Source organism: Camelus ferus, chromosome 7 (assembly GCF_009834535.1).
Source record: "Camelus ferus isolate YT-003-E chromosome 7, BCGSAC_Cfer_1.0, whole genome shotgun sequence".
NCBI classification, from domain to species: Eukaryota; Metazoa; Chordata; class Mammalia; order Artiodactyla; family Camelidae; genus Camelus; species Camelus ferus.
In genome coordinates this window covers 12,026,416-12,045,420 of record NC_045702.1, presented here as the reverse complement: position 1 = coordinate 12,045,420, position 19,005 = coordinate 12,026,416, and the positions used below count along the sequence as shown (strand labels likewise).

Below are 19,005 nucleotides of genomic sequence, written 5' to 3'. Positions count from 1 at the left end.
TAGCACATCTCTTACTATAGGAGGACTTCTCTGACTCTCAAAGGCTGTGCTGGGTTACTCTATTCTCCCAGCCTTCGGGCACTCAGCTGCTTCCTTCAGGACTGCGGAGCTCCCCCACTAGCCCGTGAGCACAGCGAGGCCTGGGAGTGACATGCACGTCTGTTTTATCCCTATCGGTCTGCAGAGGCCACAGCCAAGGTACTGGTCTCCTGGAAGTAGTACAAAGTGCCTAAAAGCGAAGACCATGACTTGATTTTTCTGAAAGCTCAAACCAATGCAGAGCATTAAAAGATGCATTAAAAAACGCCACACCTCTCTTGGTTCCAAGTTTTCCCACATAGCCTCATTACCATTCAGTTATCTCCCAATGATGATTCCACACTCAACCAAGGCAGGAGCCACACTGATGTCTAAAAAATGTGACTCTTGTTAGATGAGAAGAAACTTATACCCCCAAGAAATAATATGCTCAGGAAATGGAAGATCATTTCTGCTTACAACTATGACTCATGTTAAAAGTATAATGACCCTCTTTAGTGAAAATATATTTAAAAATTTGGAACATCACTGAAATTTAATTGTGTCTGTCGGGGTCTGGGATAGATTAATATACAATTTTCAAAGATTTTTAAAAACCACGCTAAAAAATGCTCTCAGTAACAAAACTCTAAGAACCTCTTAATAACCATGAACGGCAGTCTCTTTTTAGGGGTGAATATTAATTATGAGCAGAAAGAAATTGATGGCAGTGACTCTCTTTTGCTGAAATTCATTCATTACCATTAAGTTAATACGACAGAAGTGGTCAGCAACAACTATCATGATGCAGTTGGCATGACTTACATTTTTGTTTTTTAACCATGCCTCATTTCCTAGAGGAAATGCCATTTTACCTTACTAGACTAAGAACAAAAAACCAAGAAATAATACCTGCCACTTCTGATGATCTCCTTGGCTGTCTTCACATCTTCACAGCACAAGTTAAATTAGATGAATGGGGTTTATTTTTTCCCCTTAAATGTCATCTATTATTTGAAACACTCTTCTAAATTCTTTTTAAGTCCCCAAATCAGAAATTCTTCCCCCTTTCCATGACTTAACTCCTAAAACTGGACATCAAAAGTAAAATATAGGTGAAGATTATATAAAACTTTCAAAGAAATCATTAAAAAATGTACTATATAATTTCACAATATTCTAGTTGGTGTTAACTAATTTGGACACATCATACTATAGAGTCGGGCCTGATTCAGTCAACTCAAATAACTGCAGCTCTTGTTATTTTCAGAAATATTGTCTGCGGAAGATGGAAACATTTTAAAATAGGCTGCTGCCTATCTTTTTACTCCATGAGGTTCACTACAGTCTGCACAACGAATTGGTTTAATGTAAACATGTCTACAAGGGCTAATTTCATCTATATCCTACTGTCATTTCATTTGCCCCATTATTTTAATTATTCGATCATTCATCATTTTACTAGCGCTTTTTTGTGTTTGAGGGGGCTACTGTTACCCTCTTAGTATATGTATTTAGAACTTCAAGATAATTCTCCCTACTGCAGCTACATACTTTGTATAGTTTAACTATTTCTTCCAATCTCCAATTTCATTATGATCTTCGCATAGGCAGCATATTCTACGTATTAGTAGGAAAGTGCCCAAGATGTTATCTTGGCCAGTATAGCTTAGCATTCAGCCCTAAATAATTTAAGAGCAAGTGATCTTTCTCCAGGTCCTCCCTACTTCAGCACAGGAGGAATATATCCCATCATCATCTAAAAATGGTAATCCATTTAACTGTCCACTTTCAGTTTCTACTATAACCACCTCTAGAAATATCATTAATTGAGACCTTACTATGTTTCGAGTACAGTTCTAAGTAGTTTAAGTATATCTGCTCATCTTCTAAAAATCCTCTTAAGCTCATGGTATTATTCCTGTTTTACAGATGCAAAAACTGAGACTTCTTGAAATTCAGTAACTAAAATGGAAAACGGAACTTAGATGGTTTGACTCAACCACCTGAATCTCAACAGTATTTCTGCCTTCAGGGCTAAACTCACTCACAACTCTCAGAATTCTAATGAGCTAAAGGTACTCCTTTAAATTCCTACTAAGGCATATTCTTTTGTGCAGGATTGATTTTTATAAACTCTTATTCACGCATGCATAGAACCAGTGCCGGGATGACAGACATCGCCCAGCTCACTACTTGATTTCTTATTAGAAAAAAACCTCCATATATTAGAAACCCCATTTTATGAGTCCCAAAGGGGAAAAAAATACATGATCTCTAGGAGGAAACTCATTTCTTCCCATGATTGCCTATATCTTTCCAACTAGGTTTCTTAATTACCTCCTATTCACCCTGCCTAACAGAACTTGAATTCCTCCAGCCCTGAATTCTCTGCCATCCTGGGCCCGCTCATGCCTTTCCCCTCCCACCACTATCAAACACCAAGACAAGAGCTACGAACAGAGAGCACCCCATTCTCACACAGCTCTAGTCTGTTCACTTCAAATTCTGTGAATTTCAGAAATCGCAAAGTTCTTTGGAGAGTGACAACAGAAAAATCTTCATAAAGTCAGGTTTCCTTTCTCTTATCTGTCAAGAGAGGAAAACGGAGCTATACAGAGAAGAAAATCCAGCTATCCAGGGAAAGGTAGTTGCTGAGCTTTGGAGAGTTGACAAGGAATGAGGGGATGTTTCCAGAACTGAAGACCCAGAGAAAAACAGATTAGAGGAGGTACTTGCCCTGTGAACCTGCCACAGAGGAGAAAGTCCCAAAAGATAAATGAAGGCTGTGTTTGGGTGCCAAAGAAAAACAGTGCAAAAACAGTACAGAGCAGTCTTGTACACCCTTCGAAAAATGACTCTGAGACACAGTTTTACAAATGAAAGGGTGTGCTGATACGGCGGGCATTTTCAGCTGTGACTGGCCAGGATGTTGAGAGAGTCCAACCCTGGCGAACATGGAGGGTTCTAGGGAACCCTTGCCTCAGCCTCTAGGGAAGGAGAAGAAAAGCTTCTGAAAACTGAGTTATGGTTTTTGGATTCCAGACCAATTCCATGTCATAAAGAATCCGAAAGTATAATATCTACTCACAAATATAAAACATTATTATTGGTAATTTTAATAACGTTTTCCTTCCTCTCTGAAGTTTCATTAGAAGCTCCCCTCAGGCCTGTCCAAATCTACAGGAACTACTACAAACTACTGCTCCATTAAGGATGCAAATATGACACAACATTGTAAAATGACTATAACTCAATAAAAAGATGTTTTAAAAAAAAAAGGATGCAAATATGTAACTTCAGGTTTCAAAACCCTGAAAGGACACAATCTCACTCACTCATTTTGCTTGCTTCCTAAAATTCACCCTAATTAGGAAATTAGAAAATAGTGAGCATTGACGTTGTTATTTATAGTTTTCAATTTTCAGATTTCTTTGTCTTGGTCATTTTTACTCTGTTTTTCTTCTTTTCACCAGGAAAAGCAGGGTTAATATTTAAGTCCACAAGTGGTCCACATTCATAGAGTACCTGGCCTGTGAGTTTTTAGGAAAACGCCACAAAATCTATTTTTATTTTTCTATCTGTAAGTAAAAATGAGTATTATGAACGAGAGTTTGGAGGTGGAGAAACAGTCCAAACTTCATTTAAAAAAGTAAAAGCAGTCAATTGCTCTGAGGCTGAAAAAGAGGCACTGAAGGCCCTTGGTCCTGGGGCTGCCTCTACCCCAACAGCGGCCACACTGTTCCCACTTCTCTCTTACTAGGTCTCCTCCTTGAACCCGGTCCCACGCCTTCCCCACTGTTTCTCCTCCTCTCTGGAACCATGCCATTCTCTTCTTTTTTCTTTAATGTTCTTTTGTCACTCTCTGCTCCTTCCCTTTGCTCCATTCCCTCTAAGTGGTTTAAACAGAACTGAGATTTTTTTTAAACAATTGTTTAGCAAATAAAGCACTATAATCTCTATATTACATTAAAGACAAATTACAGAGCTTCTATTTTCCTAAGAACCAAAAAAAAGCGAGAAAGAAAACTGCACTCCATCAGTATGTAGCACTCAATTTATTTGGGGGTAATCCAAAGCAAAAACTCTCCACCAAGTGCCACTTATCTTCATTAAAAATATCCTCTACCTTTAGGCTATTTGAGAAAGTAATTGCGGTTCACTTTTTTCCCCCTACATACTCATTTCAAAAAAATACATCCATCTATCATAAATGCTTATGCTGGTAGCTTTGTGTCTACACTGAGACTATTAGCTGTGAATGTCATAGGGAAGATGGCTGTTATAAACCATCACCATTATAGCCAAATTACCTAGAAAAGGAAACCAACCAGCTTTTCTGTTTATCTCTTATTTACTAATGAGAATCAATCTACTAAACAGTATCTGCCTACTAGGGTTTTAAAGTTACAGATTAAGGTCCTTGTGGGCAATTCTGGTATCAGAGAGAAGTCCTCAGATTAATATTTAAAATCATTCTCTTCAGTGAACAAGCAATCTGTATCTTCACACTACCGTTTAATGCTAGGAGGCTAATTCATATTATAAGTGATCCAAAGCCCATTTCTTTTAGAGTCAACAATCCTTTTCTTATGATAACACAATAATTTTTCAGACTAATGAATCATGATGTTTTTCTGAAAATGTTCAATTCAAAACAAACACAGAATCTGCAGTGCTGAGAGTCTATAGGTGTTGATTTTTTTAAATCATGTTTTGATTTTTAATTTTTGGAAGCTATATCATCCTTTTCCTCTGTATTTATTCAAGTTTGAATGAAAGTTCCTGCTTCAGTTCAGAGTTTTGAAGTTCTTGGCTATGATGTCTTCCTTGGCCTACACCCTAATAAGACTAAGTCTCCATGCATGCTGTCAATTATCTACATCAAATGCTGGGATTGATGAGAAAGTGACTTTTTAGTACAGAACCCTGAGGCCCTCTTCGGGGCAAAAAGGAGGGAAATGTGGTGAATGACTTCTTTCAATTTTTTTCTTCTCTCACAGGGGGAGTACTTAGGACATATTCCAAGAACACTTTATGGTCCTAATAATTAAACCAGCAAAGAAATCACCTTCCCCTCTTTTTTCCTTTCTTCGGGGATTACATAAGCAGTGTCCATTCCAGAAATGAAAATGACCAATCTCAACAGTAAGAAAGGTTTATTTACAAGCTAAAATGAAAAACTTCTTTCTATGGTAGAATAAAATAACCTACACAATAAGAATATGCCTCCTGGCTTTTCTCCCTCTTTGGATTTCTTCTACTACAGTTATTTTACAGATTAGCCTTAATCCCCCCAACAGCAAATATCTGGCAGGGTAGGTTATTGAGTGTATTTATGATAAGAATACTATTTCCAATTGGGCTTCAACACTGCCTGAGAAGTCAACTAGAACTATTAGTATAAAATCTTAGCATAAGATTCATTTCCAGTGGGGAGTGGGTATCGCTCAGTGGCAGACAGCATACTTAGCCTGCACAAGGTCCTAGGTTCAATCCTCAGTATCTCCACCAAAAAAAAAAAAAAAAAACAAATTCGCTGCCCCGTTCCAAGGCATAATCACTGTAGTAAGGGACCTTGAAATGGCCACTCCATTAGCTTTAAGTGGTACTAATTAGAATTTATAATTTAGATGTTATGTAAGACACAGACGCCAGCATGGGCTGTATAAAGTTTTGGCACTTTATATAAGAAAATGCCAATTTGAAGATTAAAAATATGACTAAGTAGTCTTAAAGGGTAATTTTTATTCTAGAAAGGAAATAATAAGCAACTTGAAGTTGTTGCCAGTGGGAGGAACAACCGAGTTTAAAGCTCCATTTCACAAATTAAATTCTGGCTGCATTTTAACATCAAGACTTTTTTTTTCCCTTCACAGTGCCAGAAATACATTCCAGAGCCAATGTTCTCAAGTGAAAACATACAGTATTTAGACAAGCAGTAATTCGCCAGTAATGTTTCCACATAATCATTTCACACACGATTGCTAATCATTCCATGTGAGGGAAATCTCTCAGCCAGGGAACATATATTGGCCATAAAATTAAATTATCAAACTGATAAAGGAAAAATGGTCAAATAAAATAGTGCATTCTAAGCTGGTTCAGAGTAATAAAGTGCATTTTGGATACTTACAAAAGGGCAAAAATCTGGAACGTAACCCAATCTTAGAAACACATTCTCTCCTTTACTCCTGAAATATTTAGCTAAAATTACTTCTCCCCAAAGTAGTAATATAATATTCAAGAGTTTCCCATTCAGTCCAGCATCCCTTCTAAGGACTAAGCTCTTAAAAAATTATTTACTGAGATCCATTCCAATAGTTTCACCACCAAACCACACTCTTGATCTCAATACCCTCTCAACCCACTAATGGGCAGGGACAGAGAGAGGCTGGAGTAACACCAGAGCTTCTGAGAGCATTCTCTTGCTGAGAAGCAAGGCAAGGCATTCGGAGCAATTCCATCTTCCTCCTCCTGCTCAAAGGGAAAGACACAGAAGGTGCTGATTGAAAGCATTAGGGAGGTTTACATGGAGGAAAGCCAAAAGAGACACTCAGAGCAGGCACACCCCTCCCTGCCTTCTTCAGAAACACAAATGAGCATGGAAGAAGTCAAGTTATAAATAATCTTCGGTGGTAAAAAACTAGTAATGTTTCCCACATGGCAGGATCTGGCAGAGTATACTACAGAGCCAATTTGTGAAATGCTTAGCTATCAAATTAATTCCAGTTGGCTGGGATATGAACCCTGTCACATACTGAAAACTAGATGAAACATAACTAAACGGAATGATAAAGAGCAATGGAAGTGGTGCTGGAAAAGAAATCATGAAGCTTCGGGCTTCTTTAATGATTTTGTCAATATCTGGAGATGAGAAATTCCACAGGAACAGAAAAAAACCACAGGGGGATTTTTTGCAAACATTAGGAAGAAATTATAAAAGGGTTGGCAGTATCACTACTTTCAAAAGAGGAAGGGGGATTATTTTAAAATAATAAGCCTAAGAAAATGCTAAGCTAAATTTTAAAATTTAAACTGATTTTTCCCTTATGAGTGGAACACTGACAAAAAAAGGTCTACTCAATATTCATTGCAATCCACCATAGAGGAAAATCATTCCTTTCATTTCTCGCTCTTCCTAATTTTTAAGGCATGGGAAGGAAAAGCACAGGTAGATTAAGAGAAATGAATCAGCAAAATTAAATACCTCTCTTTCATAAATTGTTTCTGGCATTGTTTCCCTACAACTTCAGTTTTCAACTGCTCCTGAAGCAAAATACAGTTGACCCTTGAACAACATGGGTTTGAAATGTGCAGGTCCACTTATACAAGGCTATTTTTCCATAGTAAATACCACAATACTACACAGAGCAAGGCTGGCTGGATCTAAGTAGGCAGAGGAACCTCAGCTACAGAGGGCTGACTACAAGGTATAGGTGAGTTAACCTCTGCATTGTTCAGGGGCCAACTGTATTTAATCAGCCATCTCACATTCTTGTCAGAAAAGCATAAATATGAAATGAACAAGTGAATTTTTAAAAAATCTATGAAGTTTCTGAAACAAACTGCTAATCATTTACTCAAAGTTTTCCAAATAAATACATATGTGGTTCCATTCTTCCTAACATAAGAGTTAGATTTAGCACGATGACACAAATACATGGCCTGAGCACATCAGAACTGTTTCCCTCTCTTTTTTGGACTCCTTCTCTATTATCCTGCTTTAAAATAAGGAATATGCAGTCACATACCTGGACCACTATATATAAAAATAGATTAAAAAACAAATTTCTTCTGTATAGCACAGGGAGCTATATTCAATATCTTGTAATAACCTTTAATGAAAAAGAATATGAAAATGAATATATGTATGTATGTATGTGTGTGTATATATATAAATAAATATATATGTACAACTGGGACATTATGCTGTACACCAGAAATTGACACATTGTAACTGACTATATTTCAATAAAATAAAATAAATAAGGAACAAGGAATACATCATATACATTCAGAGCTTTATATGTTTAAAGGCAATTTCTAAGAGCATCACAAAGACTAAAATATTTGAGAATAATGCTCATTGAAAAAAAGGAGAGCCCACAATGGCAGAAGTCATTTGAGAAATAATGTAATGGCACAAAATATAGGGGATGCATGCTTCCCAGAAGATAATGCCAATAGAGAACATTTATCAAGAAGATATTCCTGCAGGTAGCAAAAGGTTCTTGCAAGTTTTCCTTTCACTTCATATCAAGATTCCAAGCTAACAGGAAGACCACAATGTTCTATTCTAAAAATATCCAAGGACTAATTCTTTTCTGCAACAGAAACATCCCTGATCCATGTTGAGAAATTTTCCTTTATATAAATTAAATTATATTCTAAATAGGCTTGAAATTTTACCTTGGGTAAATTTCTATTTAAAAAGTTCTTAAGTTCTGTAAATAATTACATCTAAATGAACCAGTTAAATTCATAAAGTTTTCTTCTAAGTCAGCCCACCTACTTTCAGATACTTATCTTCCAGAAGCAAAACAAGAGAAGGGCATAGTGATCAGACTAGACCACCACAACAAAGTACTCTGAGGTTCTGATCTTGACCTGGCCTGCGATGTCTCTGGGACTCAGAGCTGGTCATATTGTGTGTTTCCATCTTAATTTTTTTTTTTTTTAACAGAAAACTCACTTGTTCCAACCCACTAAGAGAATTATGTTTAGTAACAACTCCCGTGAAAGAGTCCTAGAGCCTGAGAAACCTTCTCTTTTAAGAGTTTTGAATGGAGGTGCACCCTTGAAATACAGAGTAGAGGTAAGAACTAGGGCTCTGGGGTACTTCTGCCTGGGCTTGAATCCTGGCCCCTCCACTTGCAGTAGTGTGATCTTGGTCCAGCTACTTCAACTCCATGCCTCACATTCCATACCTATAAAGTGGGGATAATAACGATCCCTACCACATAGAGTTGCCGTGTAGACTGAATTACACAGAACATGTTAAGCACTGATAAAACACCATGATGTAACTGCGTATATCATTAGGGTTCAATAATATTGGTTATTTTCGTCATTACTTACTTGAGTTGACTGAGACCTTTACAATACACAAGCAGACTGCAGAAATGACACCCAGAATGGACACTTGGATGATCAATGCCACCCTGTATTACCCTAACATTCCTAGAACTCAGCATGTTTCAAAACTATTATTTACTTTCTTGTATGTAACTCCAAATATAAGGATTCAAGATGTATACTCATTACTCTTTCTGGGTCTAGGTAGGAAACAATATTAACATTCCAGAAGTGCAATGTTTGCACGGCATCAAACTTTGGGAGGCAAATTGGATGTGAGCAACCCAAGCAAAATCACTAGGACTGCATCAATAAACTGACTCCTTATGACTTCAGTGGTAGTTTTCCTGGAGTTTCCTGTGATAATGAGCGTAGACAGCATTGATCCATTAAGGACCATGCCTGCTGCCTTAATGCGTTCCCGCAAGAAATTCAATCATGTTTGTTCAGGAGAGACTTTGAGTTATCTTAAGGACATTCAAACACCAGCTTTCTCAGGATATGCTAATATATTTAAATTATAGAGGGGATTTCTGATTGCATTAGAAATGCATCCATCTTCCCTGTCTTGTCTTTGCAGAGGGCATGCCACAGGCATCATCACAACCAAATGCAAACTTCGAGGCTGGGGTTACTAATTATATTTAAAAGAGCAACTGGTTTCTTTCTCAGTAGTTACTCACCATCCACCAAATAATATCTGAAAAAATGTAGCACACATAAATATATTTCATCCAACTCCCAGGTAAATCCCTGTGTGGATGTTTAATCCAAGAATGGGCTTGGTAGAGAGTCTAGAAGACTAAGAAACTTAAAGGAAAAACTCAGTAGAAATTTTAGAAAAAGCAAGACCCACTTTTCAGAGAAAGTGGAAAAAAAGAAAATGAGATATCACTAATAGTTTGAACAGGAAAAAAAAAAGTCTAGTTCCTGGCAGTGTAGCTGACTTAAATTGCTAGAAAGATTTCAAAATGTCAGCAGAGACTGACTTCCTCTCCCAGTCTAAACTATGAATAAAACTTCCTGCAGATGCTCCAAAGCCTATGATAAAATGCTTCTAACATTTACATCTGTAGTGGTTTTTCTTCTAGAGAGAAAAGAAAATATGGGGAAATAAATTTTGACAGCCTTTGTGATGTTCAGTAAGGTGGAAGGATGTTTGCAAACTTCAAACCTGAGTGACTTGTTGCCGCGCCTTTTCTGACAGGCAACGTTAAACAAATGTCTCACACAGGAGGTAACTCTGGTGTGTGCGCTTGGGTTTGGGGAGGGGAGGACAGAGGAGCTTTATACGCTGTCATGGGAAATTAACGGTCTTCCTTAAGGAGTTTCACAGACTATCATTTTTAATCAAACACAGGCAGCCTGTCAGCTCACAGAAGCACTAAAGATAACAAAACAGGGGACTGACTCTCTTGGCTTCATCCTCATCTCCACAATGACCTAAATAAGAAGCAATTCTCCTTAAATAACTTCACCACAAAACACGTTTGGAAATTGTGTAGTTTACCTATTTGGATGCAAAGAGATATTCAAGCAGAGATCTTGAGTTCTTATACAATCCAACTCCTTCCCTCATCCCTGTTCTTCTTCTTCCCAAGCATCACTAGGAAATCACTAGTGTCCATGTTCCCCTGATGAGGAGGTTATTTTCCCATGCTAACATTTTCACTAGATGTGGGTATATTAATTTCAAAATAAGACTGTGTCCCAACATTGTAAAATGACTATAACTCAATAAAAAAAAAGTTTTAAAAATATATCTTAAGTGGTTTAGAAATATGATGAGAAAAATTTGTGGTAAGTAAAAAAAAAATTAGACTGTGTCCTTCCCTGAGCCATCTCAAACTGATGGTTAAGTGCTATAATGAAAATAGGTCTAAAGCACAGAAACTTAAAACATTTCAAAAGGGAATTTCAGAAAATTCAAAAGGAAATGTATTCACAAACTACTGTATGCAGAAGAGATATAAGTAACAAGGTCCTACTGTATAGCACAGGGAACTATATTCAATAACTTGTAATAACCTACAGTGGAAAAGATTAGGAAAAAGAACGTATATATGCATAATTGAATCACTGTGCCATACTTGAGAAACTAACACAACACTGTAAATCAACTATACTTCAGTTTTTTTCTAAAAATGAAGGAAATGTGTTCAACTCATATCTTGCAAGGGTGGGTGAGTGTAAAACCAGGTAAAAGCTGACTTCACTAAATCTGGAAGGATAAAGTGTATGCCACATGATGAAGGTGATAGACGACGGGCAGATTTGGAGTAAAAATAAATAAATATGGGTAACAGCATGACAGATGTAGGAAAGGAAAGGTCCAGTGAGGCTCTGGAGTATAAAAGGTGACAACAAGAGCCATGTGGATAAGGTCAAAGAAGGCCTTATACACTATGAAGAGGTATTCTGGCCTCAGTAGCAGACAATGGAAATCACAAAGAAGAGAAGCAGCCATCATGCAGGCTGAGGTACAGAAGATGGATTCGAGAAGTTTAGGTTTAGAGTAATAAAAACCAGTTAGAAAGCTGAGAGAGTAAAGGAATGGCAACAGGCATGGGAAGGAGAGAATGGATTTGAGACATAATTACAGAGCAGAATTGACAAAAATGAATGACAGTGCATGAGTAGGGTCAGGGGGATGAGAGCTTCCTAGGCAAAAGCCAAGATATTTTTTGGTCTGGGTGACTGAGGAGCTGAAGGCATCGTTTCTCAGGATAAGGAATAAAGGAAGATTAGAAGCAGAAGTACATTTGGACAAGGATGTAGGTACGTCTAGGGGAGCAGAGGCTGGGGATGGAAAATGGAGACTGATGATTATTATTAGTCCAGTGTTAGAACTGAACGTGCTTCCTGGACCTTGGGCGAGAGTTCAGTTTGAAGATAACACGTTGAAAGTAGTAACTCAAACTACTGAATGGGTGATAGAACGGCAGAGTAAGCAAAAAGAGTCAGGGAAGACTGCAGAGAATTTGTGTTGTGAGTGAGCAGGTCAAGAGAAAGGAACCTTCCTGAGCCCGAGAATGAATGGTCTGAAGAGGAACAAGACAAAGTGGAGACGGAGAAGCAGATGAGGAAAAGGCTGAAACGCAAAAGCACGATCAGCTGTGTAAAATACTGATGAAATCAGGTAAGATTGGGCTGAAAAATACCCTCGAGATGTGGCAGTGAGGTGGTGAACAGTCAGAGCGTGCAAAGGACCGGGGGAGAGGGGGAGCAAAATGAAGAGCATAGAATAAACTTGAACAGCTTAGTGGGGAGGAAAAGAGAAACTTCAGTGATGGGCTGGGGAGAGGGGTGATGCCAGGATTACGAAAAAAGATTTTATAAAATAGGCAAGGTTGAGCATATCTATAGGTCCCAGGGAAGGAGCCAGTAGAGAGGGAAAGGCTAAAGAGGAAACACAGGATCCAACAACAACAAAATAAACAAGATCCCAGCGGGCAAGGAAGGAAATGGAATTAAGACTAGAAGAGATAATAGCTCTGAAAAAAGAAAAGGGATCCAATGAGATGTGCCTCTACAATAAATAAATGGCTGAGGTAAAGAAGAAAAATTAAGAAAATGCGGCACTGGCGGAAGAACGGACTTCTTTGTCAGGGACCTTTTTATTCTCAAATCACCAGGATACTTTAATAAGGAACAAAAGGTCTCTAAAGGCAAGAGCAATGTCTGGCACACAGTAAACTCTCAATAAACACTTACTGAAAAAACACTCAATCAATGAATAAATAGTAATTAACAGAAAAACATGACTACATTGAAGAATTCGCCCCTGAAAATTCAGTTTAAGTACAGTCAACTTCTATTGAACATCAGAGGTGCATCTTGAAAAATCAACATGCCAGTCAAAAACATGTGAAAAAGAAAAAGTAATGAATTAAGGCTTATAAAGTAGAGGGCTTCCAACTTTCAGAAAAGGATGTTGGGTCCTTTTGATTCTTCAGTGCAATCCTTATTTCAATTATCTTGAAAGCTTCAAAATAAGAAAGAACTGCAGATTCACTCAGATGCATTTCTGAGCATTGATGCACCTCTATCAAACCCACTCAACATTTCTAATTTCACTTTACAGAATGGATTTTCTGGCCTCTTTTCATACAGTTTTCTTTGCTATTCTTATTTCCACTCTTACATTTTAAAAAGTAAATAACATACGCAAACGAGATATGGCTGGCTTTGCTCATGCAGTGCCCCGAGCTGGGCCGAGTGGGAGAGCTCCCTGTGGGTGGCAGGAATCGGTGCTGACAGGGAGTTCCAGTGGCCACAGGAGAGGCTGCAGGTGGATTAAAATACAGAAGACGAAGTGGCTGTGACAAATGTGACTGCATGGACTATATATGCTAATCACCAAGTAGCTAAAATGAAGGCAATGAATAACTATAATTAACAATAAACCCAAGGGACGATAAAGAGGTTAAAAACACCTACCTCTTAACATGCAAGAATTAAAATGCAAGATTCCCAAGACCTCCTGAAAGAATATTTAATACTCATCATGCTTATTTTGCACTTTTACAACCCGCCCACCCACTTATCAATGATTCATTGCTCATTTCCTTGAAACAGTTTTACTGGCCGTCCATTATGGACCAGAACCACATGATTTACCTACTCACCACAATTATGGTGAGCCTCTCAGCTGGGCTCAGGCCTGCTCATGGCTTCCTGCGATAGTCCTACATCCCACTGGCTCTTGGCTATTCCCGCATGTCACACTTCTCCCCTCCCTCTTGCTGTTCCCAAACACTAGCCTACATACTGATATCTGCATAAGAATGTTGACTTAGAGTTTCCAACCATCTTTCTTGGAAAAAGGTTAATTCTTAATTCTGAAGTAATAATATTTTTTTTTTACTTTTCCTAGCATTGAAGTTTTTGTTCTTTAATAAAACTGGAAACCTATGTTGGGTCCAATTACTTTTTCATTGATTAATTCATAAATCCCAAAGTCTGGGAAATACAGAGCCAATTAATTTTAACTTCCCAGGCTTTTAATTCCAAGCTGCAGGACACAGTCTAAATTCATCATCTAGGAAGTCTGGCTTCTGGGCAGTGTGGCTCACCACCTAGCTAGACCAGGCCCCAGCTCCCCTAGATCTCTCTTCCTTGCTTGAAAGGTTCCTTGTTCACACAAGTTAGGAAATCAAAAGACTTCTTGAAAAGGTGTTTTAAAGAAGTTTAAATTGTAAGCAGCTCTTAGGACCATAAAATCCTAAGAAGTTCTCATTGATCCCAAAACAATAATTAAATATTGTTTTTATAACTGAAAATTTCAGTGGCGTACTGATACAATGACTAACATAAAGGAACCAACCACCGCTGCTACTCCCAATAACACAGTAACCGACACAGACACAGACATGCTGCACCAAAGCAGCCTGACACCACAGAGGACTTATTGTAGTATTCCATTTAGATGAAGTTCAAGCATAGGTAAAAATCTATCTATAATGATAGAAATAAGAATAGTGACCTCCTCTTAGGGAAGGATATCAACTGTCAATAGGAGGAAGTCTATTGGGGGATCGAAAATGATCTGTATCGATGTTTCATATCTTAACCTGGGTTGTGGTTACATTTGTATATATGTACATAAAAATTCAAACAAATATATGAATATATGTAACTATATGTAAAAATTTAGTCATGTTAATGTATGTCACATCTCAATAAAAATGCACAAAAACAGATTAGCTTTTAAAGTATTTCTAGATTTTGAATTCATCAAGCCCAACTAAGTCAAATATTCAGCATTCTTTCACTAGAGCAATATCCTAGAAACTTTACGGCATTACACTTCTTTCTACTTGTTGTGAATCAAATACTTTCTTACCTATTTACCATGTGAAAGCTTACAGGAATAGGCTTTAAAGAACGCTCAATGACTTTGACAATAATAATCACCAAATAATTAATATTCTTCCCCAAGTACTGAAAACTACTTGAGGACATTAAAAACGCCAGTATCTATTTCAATTGCAAAAGAAAGGAAAGGAAAACCCCAGCATTTCCAAGTTCAAAATCACTGCTCTTACCAAGAAAAACAAAATGAAGGTAATTAAAAATTAAATCTTTTATGATACCTCCACCTGGATTCTTTCAACCTGGCTGTTCTTGTTCCTCTCGTTTGAATCAAAGAACTCTCCTTTCTCACTTACTAAACACCAAAGTCTCAAAGAAAAAATACTGTGCTGAGTTTGAGGTTTCTTTCTGTTTGTTTTTAAAATTAAAAGGAAAATTAAATGAAAATGGAAAATATTTCACTTGTGGTATGAATTACTTAAAAGAAAAGTAGGCAATATTAATGATTAAATAAATGTTCAAACGACAATTACTGAAAGTAAGAAAGTGGAAAATGACCAAGGAAGAGCCCTGTAACAAAGAGGGTGAAACAGAAATAAGAGAACAAAATGAATAGGGTGTGTGTGTTTCCTGACAGGCAAGGGGAATGGTAGAATAATCTTCCAAATCATACAGAGAAACCACGTATAGGTAACCCCTGGAGGAAGGTAAGTTATTAAAGGGAAACACTGTGGGGACTGTATTTTACCACTAGGTATTCCTATGTTATTTCTGATACCAAATGACATTATCAACTTAGGATTTAAAATCAGATATGAACGTGCCTCTGGCTGGACATAAGCATATCTCATTGAATGCTGAATAAGCATATTTTTGCTACTATAGTCCAAGACAAATACATGTTCAGAATACATCAAAAGCAGTACACAAATTATGCAAACATTTTGCACTGAAAAGAATCTCCTCTACAGTCTCTTATAAGTAAGCTCCCAATAATGTTAATTGATAATGATAAAATTTAATTGATAATGATAAAAATCACCAACTAAAATATCAGCTTAAACCTAAGTCCAAATCACTGCAGCAGTCATGAGGATTTTAGGCTTAGCTGAAAATACAGTTTTAGTTCCATATTAGCTGTACCACAGAAGCAAGCATGCTTTCCTTTTGCCTTAAGAGTCACTGAGACAGTTAACTTACAATTACATGTACTAGGTACTGGCACAGGGAAAAAAATATAAAAACATGAGCACAGAAGGAAAAAACACAGAGACTAGAGGGACTCCATTATAGAGATGGGTGAGTTCTTCTAAAAACTGTTCTATATATAGCCATGACCCAAGTTTCTCTCTTAACCCTGTGTTGGAAAGAAGAAAGTCAAAGCTGTAATGACACAGATGTCAACTATAACGCCTTGACCTGGTCAGTGATCATCGTCAGCATTAAACTCAAGTATAAAAAAGCAACTCAAATGAGCAAGAATAGAAGAACCGTTTCTATCCAGAGTTCTGAAACTGCAGAGTGTAAATAAAGACTTACAATCATAGATTTAAAAAATGTGTAGACCTGACAATTCAACATCTTATTAACTGCATCTTGAATTCATCTTCTGATTAAGCATCTCCAGGAAGGATACTGTCTTCCAAGGATAACTTTCCTGTTTCTGGATTGCCTTATTCATTAGAAAATTCTCATTATGTAGAGTTGAATCTCTTTAACACCCACCTAACTAATTACTTCTAATCCAGACTTACAAAACAACAAAAACCAAAACTGCTTTATCTCTTTTAAGTGACAGACATTCATATATTTGAAAATAGGTATCAAATCTTCTGTTTTGCATTAGCACTTTCAGTTCTCCCTACTGTTTCTTGCCTGTATTTTTCGGCTCACTAGACTGGCTTGTCTTACCTCTCTTGCCACTGTTGCTGAAACGTGCATGGACATGTGGGTTGGAAGCTTGATTGGCTCTCCGTTTCACTCAGTAATATAAAATTGCCAGTCAGCCGCGATTGGTATTCAGCCATATATCATACAACATATTTTGAAAATACAAAAGTAAAAGAAAAGCTTTGAAAAGAAAATTTTTACAATCTCCAAAATTACTTAGTTTGAAGATTAAAAGCATTTAATATTTATCATATAAATTCAAAAGCAGAGACTGAAATGTGGGGTTTGCAGTCTAAACATACCACCACCCGAGTGTTTCACAGGCCTTCACAGGTCAGACAGTCTGAGAAGATAGCAGTATTTTTCATAATTCTGAGGACACGGGAAAAAAAACCATTGTGTTTCATAAAAATGCAATAGGGCAGCCACATTTCCTCCCATGCATGAATAATGTATGATCTACAATGTTATTTGCTAGACTGTCTAATCACCAGCATCTTTCAAAATGTCTATATAAGCTTTAGCTCATTAAGAACAAACATGTATCTGTATAAAAATATCACATACCTGGGAACACTCAGAATAATATTCCGCCAAATACCAATGCACACGTCAAGCTGACAGGGGTGGGCCTACTTTTATGCACTTCTCAAGGAAAAGAACTACAGAAGGATTATTTCAGTTTTTGACATTCACGGTTACTGTAAATAATCAAACTTAAATTCCTTTTTCAAATCACCCCCACAACACACACACACTACCTATTTATTTAATGTCAAGAAATAATCCAGGGGCTATGGTACCCTTTTAAATAAAAGTGAAAAAAAAATCCAACAGAAACAGAACAAGGAGCTACATAAGAAAGCTTTTAAAGCAAGGTTTCCTTTATTAGAAAAGGTTTTATAATCTTGAAAGGGGCTCCCATAATTCATGAAAGAATAATAAGGTAAAAGTTACTTTATGCAACCATAAGCTTTCAATGTAATAATAAGAGAAAGAAAAGGTGAAAGGAAAATGTATCTAAGTTTCTAATAAATAACTATTAAAAACAAAAAAGGAGACTAGTTAAAAGAGCGGTAGTTTGGGATCAATGCTATTTTGAAAAAAAAGGTAGATTTCTAAATTCACCTTTACGTTTCTATAGTTTACCCTTTAACAAACGCTTTATATTTACAACAGACGTAAAATGATGTTAAAAAGAATTGTGTACCATTTTTAGGTACAAAAGAAAGATTGATTCATTTCAATATCATTACTAAACAAAATTTCCTATATATTTTTATTCATATCTGATGGAAAACCATTCATTTCATATCAACAAATGTTTGCTAAGCACTCCTGTAAGTTACCTCTTAATTCTTTAAACAAATATTTATTGTATACCTCACTCATAGAGAAGACACATCTGAACTACCAGTCTCCCTTTACTGTAGAAGTAACGTTAGGAAAAGATTTGAGAAAGGAAAGATTCCGAAGGGCAGAAATCCAGGATGTTACAGGAACACAGACTTGGAGTTTAAGACCTAAAATAGTCTTACCAAATTAATTCACTTAATAAGCAAGTTAGTACCAGAAAAAGTTGAAAAGACATTTTCTGCTCAAGCAGGTTTAGACTAACTATATATATAATTCATATGTAGTTAAGTGATTATCCCAGAATTATTTTCTATAAATAACTGTTAGATTTGTTGGCAAAGCTTATTACAAAGAAACTAAACAAACCAACCACAGGCTTTCTGCAAAGCAGTTCATCAAAAACAAATTTTAAGAGAAAACAACAATCTATAGCTCACAACCATTTAAAAACTTTCATTTATCTGGAATGCCACACAGGACTAACTCCTTCATAACATCTTGATAGGCTAATGGCAGAGTAACACTTGTTCAATATCTTTGGCTAATACTGTCAAAGTGGGCTATAAGATTTATTTTCCATTTCAGGAGACCTAATTGTTAGGGTGGACAGAGAACTTTCACTGTACCAAATAGAGGAGTGTTAATGACTTCACCCTTAAAAAGAGGGCTTCCTGAGCGTCCAAACTACAGCAAGATGAAGTCTCAGAAAACAGTTTTTACTGACAGCCATTCTATCAGGTTCTCTCTAAGCCTTCAAGAGGCTGTGGAAGTTTCAGATCAAATCCCAAAAGTTTCTTATGTATCTAAATACAATGCCTTCCTTGCAGTTGAAATAAAAAAGGAAAAATT

General features: G+C 36.9%; 1 protein-coding gene across 2 annotated transcripts in view; it reads right to left on the bottom strand.

The window, feature by feature from the left end:
- Positions 1-19,005, bottom strand: part of EXOC4 (exocyst complex component 4) — a 698,176-nt gene that overhangs the window by 363,652 nt on the left and 315,519 nt on the right. The window contains exon 11 of one of the 2 annotated variants that reach the window (XM_032483368.1): positions 13,008-13,381. The exons of the other annotated variant lie outside the window; for it this stretch is intronic. Coding sequence (XP_032339259.1) covers positions 13,237-13,381 — 145 coding nt within the window. The 3' untranslated portion in view covers positions 13,008-13,236. Of the gene's footprint in view, positions 1-13,007; positions 13,382-19,005 lie in introns of those variants that run through there. 2 annotated transcript variants of the gene reach the window in all.